The following is a 16,867-nucleotide window of genomic DNA, read 5'->3' as shown; positions in this document are numbered from 1 at the left end:
AGTGCCATCAGACGTACCATCACTCCCCTTAGCGGCAGAGCATCAGTACTGCAATGACCAGGACTCTGGGGCGCTGCAATAATCATTTACATTAACAGAAATATACACTTGATCACATAGATCACTATTTGTATAATGACTATATAATATGGAGTTTCATTTTTTGTATTGAGGAACTGAAATAAATAAACTTTGATGATATTCTAATTTTGTGAGCAGCACCTGTATGCATACAACTTGATGAATAGGCAGCATTTTGCTTAGTATGATACATCCCATAGTCCTCCATATATTATAATGTTCACCACAGTCCTCCATATAGTATAATACACTCCTCAGTCCTCCATATAGTATAATACAATCTTCAGTCCTCCATATAGTATAATACACTCCTCAGTCCTCCATAAAGCATAATACACTCCTCATAGTCCTCCATATATTAAAATACACTGCTCAGTACTCCATATAGCATAACACACTCCTCATAGTGCTCCATATAGTATAATGCACCGCCATAGTCATCCATGTAGTACAATTCACTTCCCATAGTATATTGCACCCCATATTTCTTCATATAGTGTAATGTATTCCCCATAGTCATCAATACAGTATAATGCAGCCCACATATAGTATAATACTGCCACCTCACAGAGTATAATGCAGCCACCCCACAGAATATATTGTAGCCCCCTGAGTATAATGTAACCCTCAAAGAATATAATGCAGCCCCCTCATACAGTATAATGCATCCCCTGCATAAATAATATATGGTAGCCCCCTCATAGAGTATAATGCGGTCCCCCATAAAATATAATGTAGCCCCTCCATAGAATACAATGCAGCCCTTCTCATACAGTATAATGCAGCCCCCTCATATAGTATAATGGATCCCCTGCATATATAATATATATGGTAGCCCCCTCACAGAGTATAATGCAGCCCCCATAGAATATAATGTAGCCCCTCCATATAATACAATGCAGCCCTCCTCATATAGTATAATGCAACCCCCCATACAATATAATGTAGCCCCTTCTTAAAGTATGATGCAATCACCCCTCATAGAATATAATAAATTTAATACATAGAATACATTTAATACATAGAAGATAATACAGCCTACCTTCCCATAGAATATAATCTAGCCCCATAAAAGATTATGATGCATTCCTCCCTCATAGAATATAATACACCCCCATAGAATATAATGTAGCACCCCAGAGAATATAATACAGCCCCCCATAGAATATAATACAGCCCCCATAGAATATAATACAGCACCTCATAAAATGTAATACAACCCCCCATAGAATATAATACAGCATCCCATAGAATGTAATACAGCCCCCCATATATTGTAATACAGCCCCCCCATAGAATGTAATACAGCTCCCCAAAGAATATAATACAGCACCCCATAGAATGTAATACAGCACTCCATAGAATGTAATACAGCCCCCCATAGAATATAATACAGCACCCCAAAGAATGTAATACAGCCCCCATATAATGTAATACACCCCCCCCGCCATAGAATGTAATACAGCCCCCCCATAGAATATAATACAACACCCCATACAATATAATACAGCCCCGATAGAATATAATACAGCCCCCCACAGAATGTAATACAGCCCCCCATAGATTATAATACAGCACAGCACCCCATAGAATGTAATACGACCCCCCAGAGAATATAATACAGCACCCCATAGAATATAATACAGCCCCTCCATAGAATATAATACAGCCCCCCATAGAATGTAATACAGCCCCCCATAGAATATAATGCAGCACCCCATAGAATGTAATACAGGCCTCCCATAGAATATAATACAGCCCCCACAGAATGTAACACAGCTCCCCATAGAATATAATACAGCACAGCACCCCATAGACTGTAATACAGCCCCTCATAGAATGTATTGCAATACAGCTCCCCATAGAATGTAATGTAATACAGCCCCCCCATAGAATATAATACAGTCCCACCATAGAATATAATACAACTCCCCACAGAATATAATGTAACCCCTCCCGAGAATGGCCACACAATCCAGTTATCACTCATTGATAGATTTAAAAAAAAAACCACACAATCCTCACCTCTTCTCGTGCCCCACGCTGCTCAAGTCTCGGCTCTGGTCTGAGCAGCTGCAGTCCGCCCGGCACACAGCAGGTACGCGATGATATGATATCATCGCGCACCCGCAGTGTCAGAGGCAGAGAGGAATGATGGGAGAGGGAGCGTCATCTGACGCTTTTTCCTCCATCATTGCATTGAACTGTACCGGCATCATAGACGCCGATATAGTTCAATATGGCGGCGCTGGCAGGGGGTGAGTCGGCTCTGGCGGGAAGTGAGTTGGCGCTGGTGGGGGGTGAGTCGCCTGTATCCCAGACAGTGTGAGTGGGCCCCCCATCTCACCAGGGCCCCAGCACTTGCCCGGGTGCGCCGGGTGCTGACGCCGGCCCTGCCCCCATAGAATGTAATGTAATACAGCCCCCCCAAAGAAAATAATACAGACCCCTCATATAATATAATACAACCCCCCCATAGAATATAATGTAGCCCCCCCGAGAATGGCCACACAATCCAGTTATCACTCATTGATAGATTTTAAAAAAACACACAATCCTCACCTCTCCTCGTGCCCCGCGCTGCTCCAGGCTCGGCTCCGGTCTGAGCAGCTGCAGTCTGCCCGGCACACAGCAGGTACGCGATGATATGACATCATCGCGCACCCGCAGTGTCAGAGGCAGAGGGGAATGATGGGAGAGGGAGCGTCATCTGACGCTTTCTCCTCTATCATTGCATTGAACTGAACCGGCATCATAGACGCCGGTATAGTTGAATGCGGCGGCTCTGTCGGGGGGTGAGTCGGCGCTGGTGGGGCGTGAGTCGCCTGTATCCCAGACAGTGTGAGTGGGCCCTCCGTCTCATCAGGGCCCCGGGCACTTGCCCGGGTGCTGACGCTGGCCCTGGTAAAGGGGTTAAATACTGAAATTTTTTTACATATATAGACTAAGCATATTAAAAAGTGGGAAACTACAAGGTGGTGCAAAAATACTTAAAACCTCCAGACACAAAGCTTACAGAGTCATTAATAAATTGTGAGTGAAAGTAGGTCAATTAAACAGATACCTATGGTGGGGATATGCATATGAAAAAGGGAGTAGGTACCTATGGTTAGATGTTAACCAAGGGCCCTACATGGCCAAACATTATTTGCCACTCTGATAAATCCACACCTAATGTGAAACAAAAGCACCCATTCCACTTCAACGGCAGTATACAAATGTATTACACATGAAGCAATACTTGCACACCATAAGACCCTTGTCATATATAGTTTAATGTACCCCATAGTGATATAATGCACCCTATAGTATAATGCACCCCGATAGTAGTATAATGCACCCCCATAGTAGTATAATGCACCTCCTTGTCATAAATAGTATAATGCACCCCATGGCAGTATAATGTGCCCCTTGTCATATATAATAAATTGCACCCCCATAGTATAATGCACCCCTTTGTAATATATAGTATAATACACCCCCGTAGCATAAAGCACCACGTTGTCATATATTATAATGCACCCCAATTTATAATGCACCCTTTTGTCATATATAGTATAATACACCCCAAAGCAGTATAATGCAGCCCCATACTGCAGCTTTAAAAATAAAAAAATAAAAAGATTCTCCTTACCTAGCTGAGGTCCAGCGGTATCCTCCCCTGCGATTCATGCAGCATCGTTCCGGCGTATGACAGTGACGTCATACATTAGCGACGTGCGTGCTGATGTCAGCTGCCGGCCTGTGATTAGCTGGCAGCTGTTAACTGTTGCCGTGAGGGAGAAATCTCCTGCACAGCAAGAGATTTTAACTGCTTCTCTTGATATCTCACTTAACTACTCATCCCCCTCACAGTCCAATGTGATGCTTACATACAGTAGCTCTTTCCAACTCTAATCCCCTTTACTCTATGGTAACAACATCCAAAATTAGGTAGCACTTCAAGGTGTTCAAGTTCTATTATAGAATTTACATACGGACATTACACACTTAATCCTTTTGTCACGGACAACTGTTTAAAAAAATATGGGCTTAATTTTCACGTTTCTCAGGCATATCATATTTTCAGAAGGTATACTGTATAAGGATATACTAGATAAAACTGCAATATGATATGCTACTGCTGAAAAAAATGTAGAATAACATCATATCATGTTGACCATTTCAAAACTGACATTTTTACAATTTTAAGGAAAATAGATTTGATTTTCATAGTGATTTCCATTCCCTAGGTTAACAAATATAGTTACCTCAATGCTCCACTGCAACATACTCAAAAGTTAAATCTGCAACCATTGGACTAACGCAGATGCAGACTTATTTAGTAGATGAACTATATCGACAGTATCTACAGTGGGGGAAATAAATATTTGAACCCTTGCTGATTTTGTAAGTTTTCCCACTGAAAAAGAATTTTAAGGGTAGGCAAATGTTAACATTGAGAGATAGAATATTAAAATATAATCCAGAATATCACATGATATAAATTATATAAATTGATTTGCATTTTCCAGTGACAAATAAGTATTTGATCCCTCTGGCAAACAAGACCTAATAATTGGTGGCAAAACCCTTGTTGGCAAGCACAGCAGTCAGACATTTTTTGCAGTTGATGATGAGGTTTGCGCACATGTCCGGAGGAACTTTGGTCCACTCTTCTTTGCAGATCATCTCTAAATCATTAAGATTTTGAGTCTGTTGCTTGGCAACTCGGAGCTTCAACTCCCTCCATAAGGTTTCTATGGGATTAAGGTCTGGAGCCTGGCTGGGCCACTCCATGACCTTAATGTACTTCTTTTTGAACCACTCCTTTGATGGCTTGGCTGTATTTTTTGGGTCATTGTCTTGCTGGAAGACCAAGCCACAACCCATTTTTAATGTCCTGGAGGAGGGAAGGAGGTTGTCACTCAGGATTTTACGGTATATGGCTCCATCCATTTTCCCATTGATGCGGTGAAGTAGTCCTGTGCCCTTAGCAGAGAAACACTCCCAAAACATAATGTTTTCACCTCCGTGCTTGACAGTAGGCATGGTGTTCTTTGGGTCATAGGCAGCATTTCTCTTCCTCCAAACACTGTTAGTTGAGTTAATGCCAAAGACCTCAATTTTTGTCTCATCTGACCACAGTTTCTTCTCCCAATCACTCACAGAATCATCCAGGTGGCAAACTTCAGACAGGCCTGTACATGTGTCTTCTTGAGAAGGGAGACCTTATGGGCACTGCAGGATTTTAAACCTTTATGGTGTAATGTGTTACTAATGGTTTTCTTGGTGACTGTGGTTCCAGCTGCCTTGAGATCCTTAACAAGTTCACCCCCCATGTAGTTTTAGGCTGATCTCTCACAATCCTCATGATCAAGGATACCCAATGAGATTTTGCATGGTGCCCTAGATCGATGTTGATTGACAGTCATTTTGTATTTCTTCCATTTTCTTACTATTGCACCAACAGTTGTCTCCTTCTCACCAGCATCTTACTTATGGTTTTGTAGCTCATTCCAGCTTTGTGCAGGTCTATGATCTTGTCCTTACAAAAGACAAAAACTGACTGGCACATCCAGACTAGTGTGAATAGGTATAAAGTGCCAGTATGCACCAAAAATTTTTTATTAAATAGTAAAATAAAATAAGCAAAAAACAACAACAGTATGTACATGGTAACTGCTAAGAAGCAGGGACAACCACAATTAGTTATAAGTACTAATAATAATCCACACTTGTGCCTGTATGCACACACAATACACATAAATCCATCAACTACATTGTGTAGGGGTAAAACACCCTGTAAGAATACATGATGGCGATGTGATGGAACAAGAATAAAATCAAAGGTAAACAGCGGCACTTACATGGAAGGATGTCTGTGATGTGTGGCGTCCCCGCCGCCCCAACGCACATTTCGCTTCTTTGTCACGAAACGTGCGTGTGGATTATTATTAGTACATATAACTAATTGTGGTTGTCCCTGCTTCTTAGCAGTTACCTTGTACATACTGTTGTTGTTTTTTGCTTATTTTATTTTACTATTTAATAAAAAAATTTTGGTGCATACTGGCACTTTTTACCAGTTCTCTCTCTGTGTTGGTTTATAGTATAATTGTTTTTTGTGCCTTGGAGATTGGATATGGGTTCAGTGGTGTAGTTAGTGTGAATAGGTGCATACCAGGAGGAGCTACCTCCATATACAATATACAAAAAAAGGTTGCACTCTATCATGCTAAAGCATGTCAATTTGGAATAGGCAATACCGCTTTGGAGGATTAGGAAAAAATAAGCGTCTCATATTTTTTCCTAATCCTCCAAAGCCATATTGCTGTTCAAATATCACATATTCCAAATTGACATGCTTTAGCACGATAGAGTGCAACCTTTTTTGTATATTGTATATGGAGGTAGCTACTCCTGGTATGCACCTATTCACACTAGTCTGGATGTGCCAGTCAGTTTTTTGTCTTTTGTAATGTTAGCTTACTGACCGAGCACTCCGCCCTCCACCAGGTGATTTTAATTACAGCAGGTCCCTACTTACCCATAAATACAGGCATTGCTGACAGAGGTGTCCACATTCACCCAGGAATTCAGTCATCAGCCTTTGAGAGGTATTCACAAAGGTTAGGGACCCATCAGGCTGAGACCACGTTGACGATGGTTGACGGGCACATGATATTTGGCCAAATTTTATGCTAAGCATCTCATATATTTTCCTAATCCCCCAAAGCCATATTGCTATTCAAATTTCACATATTTCAAATTGACATGCTTTAGCATGATAGAGTGCAACCTTTTATTGTATATGATCTTGTCCTTGACATCCTTATAAAGCTCTTTGGTCTAATCAACGAGTTGATTAGGAGCGTCTAACTGGTCTGTAGGAGCCAGAAATCTTAATGATTGGTAGGGGATCAAATACTTATTTCCCACTGCAAAATGCAAATAAATTTATATCATTTATACAATGTGATTTTCTGGATTTTATTTTTGATATTCTATCTCTCAATTTTAAAATTAACCTACCCTTAAAATTATAGACTGTTCATGTCTTTGTAAGTGGGCAACTTACAAAATCAGCAAGGGATCAAATACTTATTTTCCCCCACTGTAATTATTATTTTTTTCATTCCCCAATGGTATAAAATTCTGTGACATTTCTGTACATTTTCTTCTCTTACCCTTGTGAAAAACAAAAAATTGCTACTAAAGCAAATTTTTGCTTGAGATGTATAGCTAACAAAATGAAGTAACTTGCTGGGGATTTCCACTGTTTTATGCACATCCAGGGCTCTGTAAACACAACATGGCGCATACTATCTATTCCAGCAAAAAGTCAAAATGTGCCCCTTCGCCTCTAAGCCCTGCCACGTGTCCAAACAGTAGTTTTCGATCACATACAATACCGTTCAAACGTTTAGGGTCACTTAGAAATGTCTTTATTTTTGAAAGAAAAGCCCAGTGTTTTCCAACGAAGCGAACCTTTAATGATTCAGAAATACACTCTATACATTGTTAATGTGGCAAATGACTGTTCTAGCTGCAAACATCTGGTTTGTAATGCAGTATCTTCATAGGTGTATAGAGGCCCATTTCCAACAACCATCATTCCAGTGTTCTTATGGTACTTTGTGTTTGCTAACCGTGTAAGAAGGCTAATGGATGGTTAGAATACCCTTGAAAACCCTTGTGCAAATATTTTATCACAGCTGAAAACAGTTTGGATGATTAGAGAACCTATAAACCTGACCTTCCTCTTAGCTAGTTGAGAATCTGGAACATTACATTTGTTGGTTCCATTAAACGCTCAAAAAGGCCAGAAAAAACTCAACAGTCTATTCTTATTCATAGAAATGAAGGCTATTCCATACGAGAAATTGCCATGAAACTAAAGATTTCCTACAACGGTGTGTACTACTCCCTTCAGAGGAGAGCACAAACAGGCTCTAACCAGAGTAGAAAGAGAAGTGGGAGGCCCCGCTGCACAACTGAGCAACAAAACAAGTACATTAGAGTCTGTAGTTTGAGAAATCAACGCCTCACAGGTCCTCAACTGGCAGCTTCATTTAATAGTACACGCAAAACTCCAGTGTCAACGTCTACAGTGAAGAGGCGACTCCAGGATGTTGGCCTTCTGGGCAGAGTGACAAAGAAAAAGCCATATCTGAGACTGGCTAATAAAAGGAAAAGATTAATATGGGCAAAAGAACACAGACATTGGACAGAGGAAGATTGGAAAAAAGTGTTACGGACAGATGAATCCAAGTTTGAGGTGTTTGTATCACACAGAAGAACATTTGTGAAACGCAGAACAACTGAAAAGATGCTGGATGAGTGCCTGACACCATCTATCAAGCACGGTGGAGATAATGTGATGGTCTGGGGTTGCTTTGGTGATGGTATAGTGGGAGATTTGTACAAGGAAAAAGGGATTTTGAATGAGGAAGGCTATCACTCCATTTTGCAACGCCATGCCATACCCTGTGGGCAGCGCTTGATTGGAGCCAATTTAATCCTACAGCAGGACAATGACTCAAAGCACACCTCCAAATTATGCAAGAACTATTTAGGGAAGAAGCAGGCAGCTGGTATTCTATCTGTAATGGAGTGGCCAGCACAGTCACCAGATCTCAACCCCATTGAGCTGTTGTGGGAGCAGCTTGACCGTATGGTAAGCAAAAAGTGCCCATCAAGCCAAACCAACTTGTGGGAGGGGCTTCTGGAAGCATGGGGTGAAATTTCTCCAGAATACCTCAGCAAATTAACTGCTAGAATGCCAAAGGTCTGCAAGCTGTAATTGCTGCAAAGGGGGCATTCTTTGACGAAAGCAAAGTTTGAAGGAGAAAATTATTATTTCAAATAAAAATCTTTTTTTCGAACTTTGTCAATGTCTGGACTAGATTTTCAATTCATTTGGCAACTCATTTGGTTAATAAAAGTATGAGTTTTCATGGAAAAGACAAAATTGTCTGGTTGAACCTAAACTTTTGAACGATAGTGTATATGGTACCGATGTACACAGGAGAAATTGTGCAACAAATTGTATAATCCGTTTTCTCATGTTACCCTTGGGAAAATGAAAAAAATGAGACTAAAGCAACATTTTTGTGGGAAAATTGATGTTTTCATCTTCACGCCTCAACGTTATAAAATTCTGCGAAGCACCTGCGGGTTCAAGGTGCTCACCCCACCTATATGCAAATTCCTTGAAGGGTGTAGTTTCCAATATGGAGTCACTTGTGGGGAGGTTTCCACTGTTTCCACCTCAGGGGCTCTGTAAATGCAACATGGTGTCCGCTATCTATTCCAGCTAATTTTGCTCTTCAAAAGTAAAATGGTACTCTTTCTTTCGGAGATTTGTCGTGTGCCCAAACAGTACGTTTCTACCACATATAGGGTATCTATATAAACATATCAGAACTGATTATATACAGTATTATGACCATATTCATAAGGAATACTCTTAAAAGAGCTATATGAAATACATATATAGCTCATACATAGCAAAAATGTTTGCCATAATAAATATGAAAAAAATTTATATCTTTATTCATAATTCAATACAAAACAGGCAAACAAGTGCACATAATAAAACACCAAAAATACTGGACAGATCAGATAAGCAATGATGCAAACTAGCAGGGGCAGGCAATTCGTAACATGAGAACACTCAAAATGGACAATACATACACCAAATTTAAATTATTGAGTCATACAGATACACATGTGTGTGTATAATGGAGTGCCCTCATGAAAAGCGTATATATATAAAATGCCAAAAGTACATATATATCGAAGATAAGTACTTCTTACCCCCAAAGAAGCAGCAGCGAAACGCGCGTTGGGATATCTGCGCAGTGGTACTGGCATTCTATGGGTAAGAAGTACTTATCTTCGATATATATGCACTTTTGGCATTTTATTGTTGGCTCTTAAAGGGAACCTGTCACCTGAATTTGTCAGGTCCTTTTTTGGGTCATATGGGCGGTGTTTTCGGGTCTTTTATTAACCCCTTTCTTTCCCGCTGGCCGCACGTTGGTTGAGAAATTGACTTGACGTTGATTTGCTTGCCTCCCTAGTTAACGTGTGCGCAAAGCAATCTTGCCGCGCTCACGCGCAGTATGCTTTGCCCAACTTCGGGCAAAGCCAAAAACCATTAGTGCGCATGCGCCGGCGCACTAAGTCCTGGAACACAGCGAAATACTTCCGGGACATAGTGCGCCGGTGCATGCACACAAATGGTTTTCGGCTTTGCCCGCAGTTGGGCAAAGCATACTGCGCGTGCGCAAGGCAAGATTGCTTTGCGCACGCGTTAACTAGGGAGGAAAGCGAATCAACGTCAAGTCAATTTCACGACCAGCGTGCGGCCAGCGGGAAAGAAAGGGGTTAATAAAAGACCCAAAAACACCGCCCATATGACCCAAAAAATGACCCACAAAATTCAGGTGACAGATTCCCTTTAAGGTGTGTGCCATACTACAGTGCCTTGCGAAAGTATTCGGCTCCCTGGAACTTTTCAACCTTTTCCCACTTATCATGCTTCAAACATAAAGATACCAAATGTAAATTTTTGGTGAAGAATCAACAACAAGTGGAACACAATTGTGAAGTTGAACGAAATTTATTGGTTATTTTAAATTTTTGTGGAAATTCAAAAACTTAAAAGAGGGACGTGCAATATTATTTGGCCCCTTTACTTTCAGTGCAGCAAACTCTCTCCAGAAGTTCATTGTGGATCTCTGAATGATCCAATGTTGTCCAAAATGCTTAATGATGATAAATATAATCCACCTGTGTGTAATCAAGTCTCTGTATAAATGCACCTGCTCTGTTATAGTCTCAGGGTTCTGTTTGAAGCAATCGGCGGCGGAGTGATACAATGCGGAGGATTATCTCCGTCATTGTATAACCGGAGCCCCTTAGCTAATGTGACAGCTCTCCACGGGAGATCGTCGTGGGACAATTGTATTTATTGGATTACATCGTACACACTGAGTATATTGTTGGTTTATTGTTTACATTTTTTTTCAGGTGAGTGAGGGCTTCGGGGATTAGGTGTAGATGGTGAGTATGAACTATATATGTACTGTATGTGTTGCTGTTTTTTTTACATTCAACACATTAGCCGGATGAAGGGACTACTACTGTCCCATCATTGGCTAATGTGTAAATCACTGTCACTTTAGCAGGCATAGCTGAATGGGACTTGTAGTCCCATCGGACTATGCCTGCACACACACACACTCACACACACACACACACACACACACACACACACACATACACACTGGCACAGCCCCGGCAGACCCCCACACAGCCCCGCAGACTCCTGGACTGCCCACAGACCCACCCACAGCCCCGGCAGACCCCCGCACAGCCCCGCAGACCCCAGTACTGCCCACAGACCCCTAGACAGCCCCAGCAGACCCCCGCACAGCCCCGCAGACCCCCGGACAGCCCACAGACCCCCACACAGCCCCAGCAGACCCCCGCAGACCCCAGGACTTGTCCACAGACCCCCAGACAGCCCCAGCAGACCCCCGTACAGCCTCGGCAGACCCACACACAGCCCCGGCAGACCCGCGCACAGCACCGCAGACCCCAGGACTGCCCACAGACCCTCGGACAGCACGCAGACCCCCACACAGCCCCAGCAGACCCCGGACAGCCCGCAGACCCCCGGACAGCCCGCAGACCCCCGGACAGCCCGCAGACCCCTGGACAGCCCCGCAGACCCCCCACACAGCCCTGGCTGACCCAGAACAGCCCCGGCAGACCCCTGCACAGCCCCGCAGAACTCCGGACAGCCCGAAGACCCCTGGAAGACCCTCAGACAGACCCCCGGACAGCACGCAGACCCCCCGCACAGCCCTGGCTGACCCCAGCACAGCCCCGGCAGACCCCCGCACAGCCCCGCAGACCCCTGGAAAGCCCACAGACCCCTGGACAGCCCCGCAGACCCCCCACACAGCCCTTGCAGACCCCCACACAGCCCCGGCAGACCCCCGCACAGCCCCGGCAGATCCCCACACAGCCCCACAGACCCCACCCCTGCAAGCCTTGGCAGACCCCTGGACAGCCCCAAAAGACCCCCGCACAGCCCCGCAGACCCCCGCACAGCCCACAGACCCCCACACAGACCCCGGGACAGCCCGCAGACCCCCGGACAGCCCGCAGACCCCCAGACAGCCCTGCAGACCCCCCACACAGCCCTGGCAGACCCCAGCACAGCCCCGGCAGATGCCCGCACAGCCCCGCAGACCTCCGGACAGCCCAAAGACCCCCGGACAGCCCCGGAAGACCCTCGGACAGCCCCGCAGACCCCTGGACAGCCCACAAACCCCCGCACAGCCCCAGCAGACCCCCCACACAGCCCCAGCATACCCCTGCACAGCCCCAGTAGACCCTGCACAGCCCCGCAGACCCCCAGACAGCTCGCAGACCCCGCACAGCCCCGCAGACCCCATCCCAGCACAGCCTTGGCAGACCCCTGGACAGCCCCAAAAGTCCCCCGCACAGCCCCGCAGACCCCCGCACAGCCCACAGACCCCCGCACAGACCCCTGGACAGCCCGCAGACCCCCAGACAGCCCCACAAACCCCCCACACAGCCCCGGCAGACCCCCTCACAGCTCCGGCAGACCCTGGCACAGGCCTTTTAGAGACAATTTCATTTACAACTTTCTTAACTGTTCACAATAACGGTAATATTGACTAGGGCTGCCCAAACGTTTACATGCCACTGTATCTTATTTAAGGGCATAAAAATAAAAAGTTTCAAATTGAGAAATTTTCAAATTTGTTGTCAAATTTTCATAAATAAATGCAAATCATATCTACCAAAATTTACCACTAACATAAATGTACAATGTGTTATGAAAATACAATCTCAGACTCGCTTTGATATGTTGAAGCATTCCAGAGTTATTACCTCATAAAGTGACACTAGTCAATTTGGCCTGGTTATGAAGGTGAAAACATGCTCGGGATGAATGGGTTATGGGTGATTTTAATTCTTCTTTTATCTTGAGCCTATTTTGAAGTCTATTTTCTAGCTGATCCTCTGTTCTTCTCTGTTCACCATTGAGAGTATAGTTTTATACAGATGTTTGTAGCTGATTCATTATTTGCAGCAATTTAAAAAGTCACACTTTTTTTTGCAGTTCAGTTTTCCCCTGCACTGAGGTTTTTTTTTTCTTCGAGTCATATGTGGCTTTGTAATGGTTTAAACACTCTATATAGGCACAAAAAAAGATAAAAGAAAAAAATTAAGGGTATTTTTCATTGTGAACTTTTTTTAAGAATTTGGTTCTAATATAAAAAAAATAATGAAAAATGAGCACAAATGATGAATCCAACCCTAAGTGTTGTGATGAAGTAATAGCAAAAGAAATTGTTATGTATTAACAGAATTTTTGTCATTTGAAGGAGTTGTCCGCCATTTAGTTTTTAATTTTCATTTTCCAAAACCAATTCATGCTCTAAAATAAAAAATAAAACCTCATCTAAACAATCCTATACCACTTGTCTGCCAGTGCTGCCCACTACCCAAGCAGAAGTTCCATACTCTTCCAACTGGAAAAAGAAGCATGTTGATTGTGAGTGGGACTCGAACAGTAGTTACAGGATCGGTAAGGTGAAAAAAAATAATTTCTTTTTTTCATTTTTCATTTTTCAGTATGCTATGCTTAATGGTAAACAACCTCTTCAAAGGTGTTTTCTGCTATGAGATAATTCAGTTGGAGATGCCATGATGGTCAGTTGATCCACGCAGATTTGACTCTAAGCATACAGATGATTTTGCTGGGGGAAGTCTAGGTAAGGCAACCATTAACAGCTATTAAGATGTATGGACAACCACGTAATATAGTGAAACAGTTGTTACTGAGATGCTCTCCTTAATAGGAATCCATCATCAGGATTTACCCCTATAACTGTTAGAAGCAATGTATCAACCTCTTAACAATATACATGGACTTTTCCAAGACTGCTGCCATTCATTCCTAAACATCACTGTTATGACGCTAACCTTAGCATGATTGACATTGTGTGCCGGGAAAGTGCAAGGAAGAGACGAGAGGTGACTGTTGTATAAAAGATCCAACAGTGTGTTATGGTTTTTTTTGTAAATGAAAACCACAATGTGAACATAGCTTTTGTGAATGACTTTTACAAGCATGTGACATATATAGTGCATACTGTATGCTTACATAAGCATTTGCTCTATCATAAACTGCGTTATCAGAGACATTCTTTGGCTGTAAACAAAATTCAAAGTGCTAATATCATGATTCCATTTTAACACAACTCACCGTTTTTAGGATAGGTTACAATCAATAAATCATCTTCTCTTGCTTCAAAAGTTTCCAATGCTTGAAATGTCTCCAAGCTACATAGAATTCTAGGATATAATGTGCCCTTATAAGAAATCAGCAAATCTTCAGCTGATGTTTTGCTAGTTGAATGCATCATTTCCAGCAACATTGCACGATCATGTTGACCTGATTGCTTACAATCACTCATCTTCTACTATTGTGATCCTGACCAGAAATGTCCACTCTCTTCTGATGCATCTGGCTTATGTAGACAACGGTAATATGTACATAATAGGGAATAAGAAATGCCAAAAATGTTCAAATCATTTGCCAATGTGAGTGTAACATGATATTCCAGGGAAACAGCTACCAATTGTATAAGTATTATCCCTGTAATAAATACTAAAGCATGGTAATAATAGATTTGGAGGCGAATCAGGCGATTTATTTTTATTGTTCATTTGCTTCACAAATAATAATTAAATAGTCTTTATAAAAAGATTCCTACCATTTTGATGAAGCAAACTCTGTGTAACTCCCATATATAGTAGGCTCTGGTGCTGCTTCTAAGGGCACAGTCATACTTTATAACACAGACAATGATCGCATCGCAGTGCATGGACTGGCCAGCGACTCTCTTGACTAGTGTTGAGCGATACCTTCCGATATTTGAAAGTATCGGTATCGGATTGGATCGGCCGATATCCCAAAAATATCGGATATCGCCAATACCGATACCCGATACCAATACAAGTCAATGGGACACAAATATTGGAAGTGATCCTGGATGGTTTCCAGGGTCTGAAGGAGAGGAAACTCTCCTTCAGGCCCTGGGATCCATATTCATGTAAAAAATAAAGAATAAAAATAAAAAATATGGATATACTCACCCTCGGACGAGCCCTGGCTGTCACCGCTGCAAGCGTCTGCCTCCGTTCCTAAGAATGCAGAGAGTGAAGGACCTTCGATGACGTCGCGGTCACGTGAGCGGTCACATGAGCGGTCACGCGACCAATCACAAGACCGCGATGTCATCGCAGGTCCTACACTCACTGCATTCTTAGGAACGGAGGCTGCCGGTTGCACCGCTGAGGTCCAGGGTCCGGGGGGTGAGTATATCCATATTTTTTATTTTTATTCTTTATTTTTTACATGAATATGGATCCTAGGGCCTGAAGGAGAGTCTCCTCTCCTCCAGACCCTGGGAATCATACGCACCGCACACGCCTGGGAAGTTATAGGAACTTCCGATTCCGATATCACAAAAATATCAGAACTCGGTATTGGAATTCCGATACAGCGAATATCGGCCGATACCCGATATTTGCAGTATCGGAATGCTCAACACTACTCTTGACCTGAGCTTGACAGATTGTATATCCATGCAACTGTCACACTGGGGTCAGGACAGCTGCCAGCCAGTCTAAGCATTGTGTCATGCCCTCAGCCACAGGTCCGGTCTCTGCTGCGCAGGGAGACCAGCGCCTATCACACAGTCTTACTCACCCTGTCTGTGGCTCCAGACGATCAGCGGCTCCTTTCTCTGCTAAGAACCTGCATCCTCTTGGCAGGTCTCCTGGAAATGCTCTTAGGAGCAACGCCCCACTTCCTGCACATACTTGAAACAGTAGGGCACCTGTTCCCCATTAGGGCTGTTTGTGCTATGATGCGCTGTGCATAAAAAGCATCCTCCCCTTAAGGGAGGTGCCTGGGCAACGTGTTCATTCTCTGGGATTGTTGCCTCAGCTTCGGGCCACGCTCTGCTGTACTCTGCAGTATACTTACATTTCTATTTTCACGGAGTCCTCTTCTGGTGATTCCTATCCTGGATCCCTCTGGTCTCTCCGATTCCCACTCCAAGTTGACATGCGTCTCCTCATGGAACCCTCCAGATCCTGCTACCGGCAGGATCAACCTTTCTGGATTTCATAGAGCTTCCGGGATTCTCTCCACCAGCAGAACCAAGTATTCCACAGTGTTTCTAGTCTGTCAATACGGGTCGTCCTCTGGTCCTGGATTCGCGGCATTCAGACCACATGGTGTTGTGATGGGGGAATCCCTGTATAGGGGTACACCTTGCCCGCTGCTCCACTACGTGGTACAGTGTCGTGATCCAGAGGTTCTTTCCCTCTGACACCTTTTTCCTTTTTGTTTAACCTTGTTAATAAATATCTTTTGGTTTATGAGGTCCACTCTCCTGTCTTTTGAGTATCGGGTATACAACCGCCACTGCACCATCAGTGGTCTAGTGAGTCCACTCTCCTTTGTCTCGCCCTGTGGATGTAACCGTTTCTCCAGGCCATGGACTCCGCTGATACCCGATTCTCAGTCCAGAGAGAGCTAGCTGCGCTCTGTCAGAGCCAAGATCAGCTAGTTGCCTTTATGCAAACTCTGGATACCTGCTTGTCTACTCTACAGGCTGCCGAGCCCACCAACGTGACCCAGCTAGCAGAGCTCCATCTGGAATTCAACCGCCAACATGAA

At 43.6% G+C, this 16,867-nt stretch overlaps 1 protein-coding gene across 2 annotated transcripts in view; it reads right to left on the bottom strand.

Annotated features, from left to right (window-relative positions):
- Window positions 1-14,624, bottom strand: part of LOC143804701 (sulfotransferase 6B1-like) — a 93,890-nt gene extending 79,266 nt beyond the window's left edge. Inside the window, exon 1 of one of the 2 annotated variants that reach the window (XM_077283061.1) lies at window positions 14,381-14,624. In XM_077283061.1, the coding sequence (XP_077139176.1) occupies window positions 14,381-14,591 (211 nt within the window). In that variant the 5' untranslated portion in view covers window positions 14,592-14,624. The remainder of the gene's footprint in view (window positions 1-14,380) is intronic. The other variant, XM_077283062.1, reaches the window with a different exon arrangement.
- Between the last annotated feature and the right edge of the window lie 2,243 nt (window positions 14,625-16,867).

This window comes from Ranitomeya variabilis, chromosome 2, assembly GCF_051348905.1.
Source record: "Ranitomeya variabilis isolate aRanVar5 chromosome 2, aRanVar5.hap1, whole genome shotgun sequence".
NCBI classification, from domain to species: Eukaryota; Metazoa; Chordata; class Amphibia; order Anura; family Dendrobatidae; genus Ranitomeya; species Ranitomeya variabilis.
The sequence above is the reverse complement of the archived record's forward strand: the minus strand, read 5'-3'. Positions and strand labels throughout refer to the sequence as shown.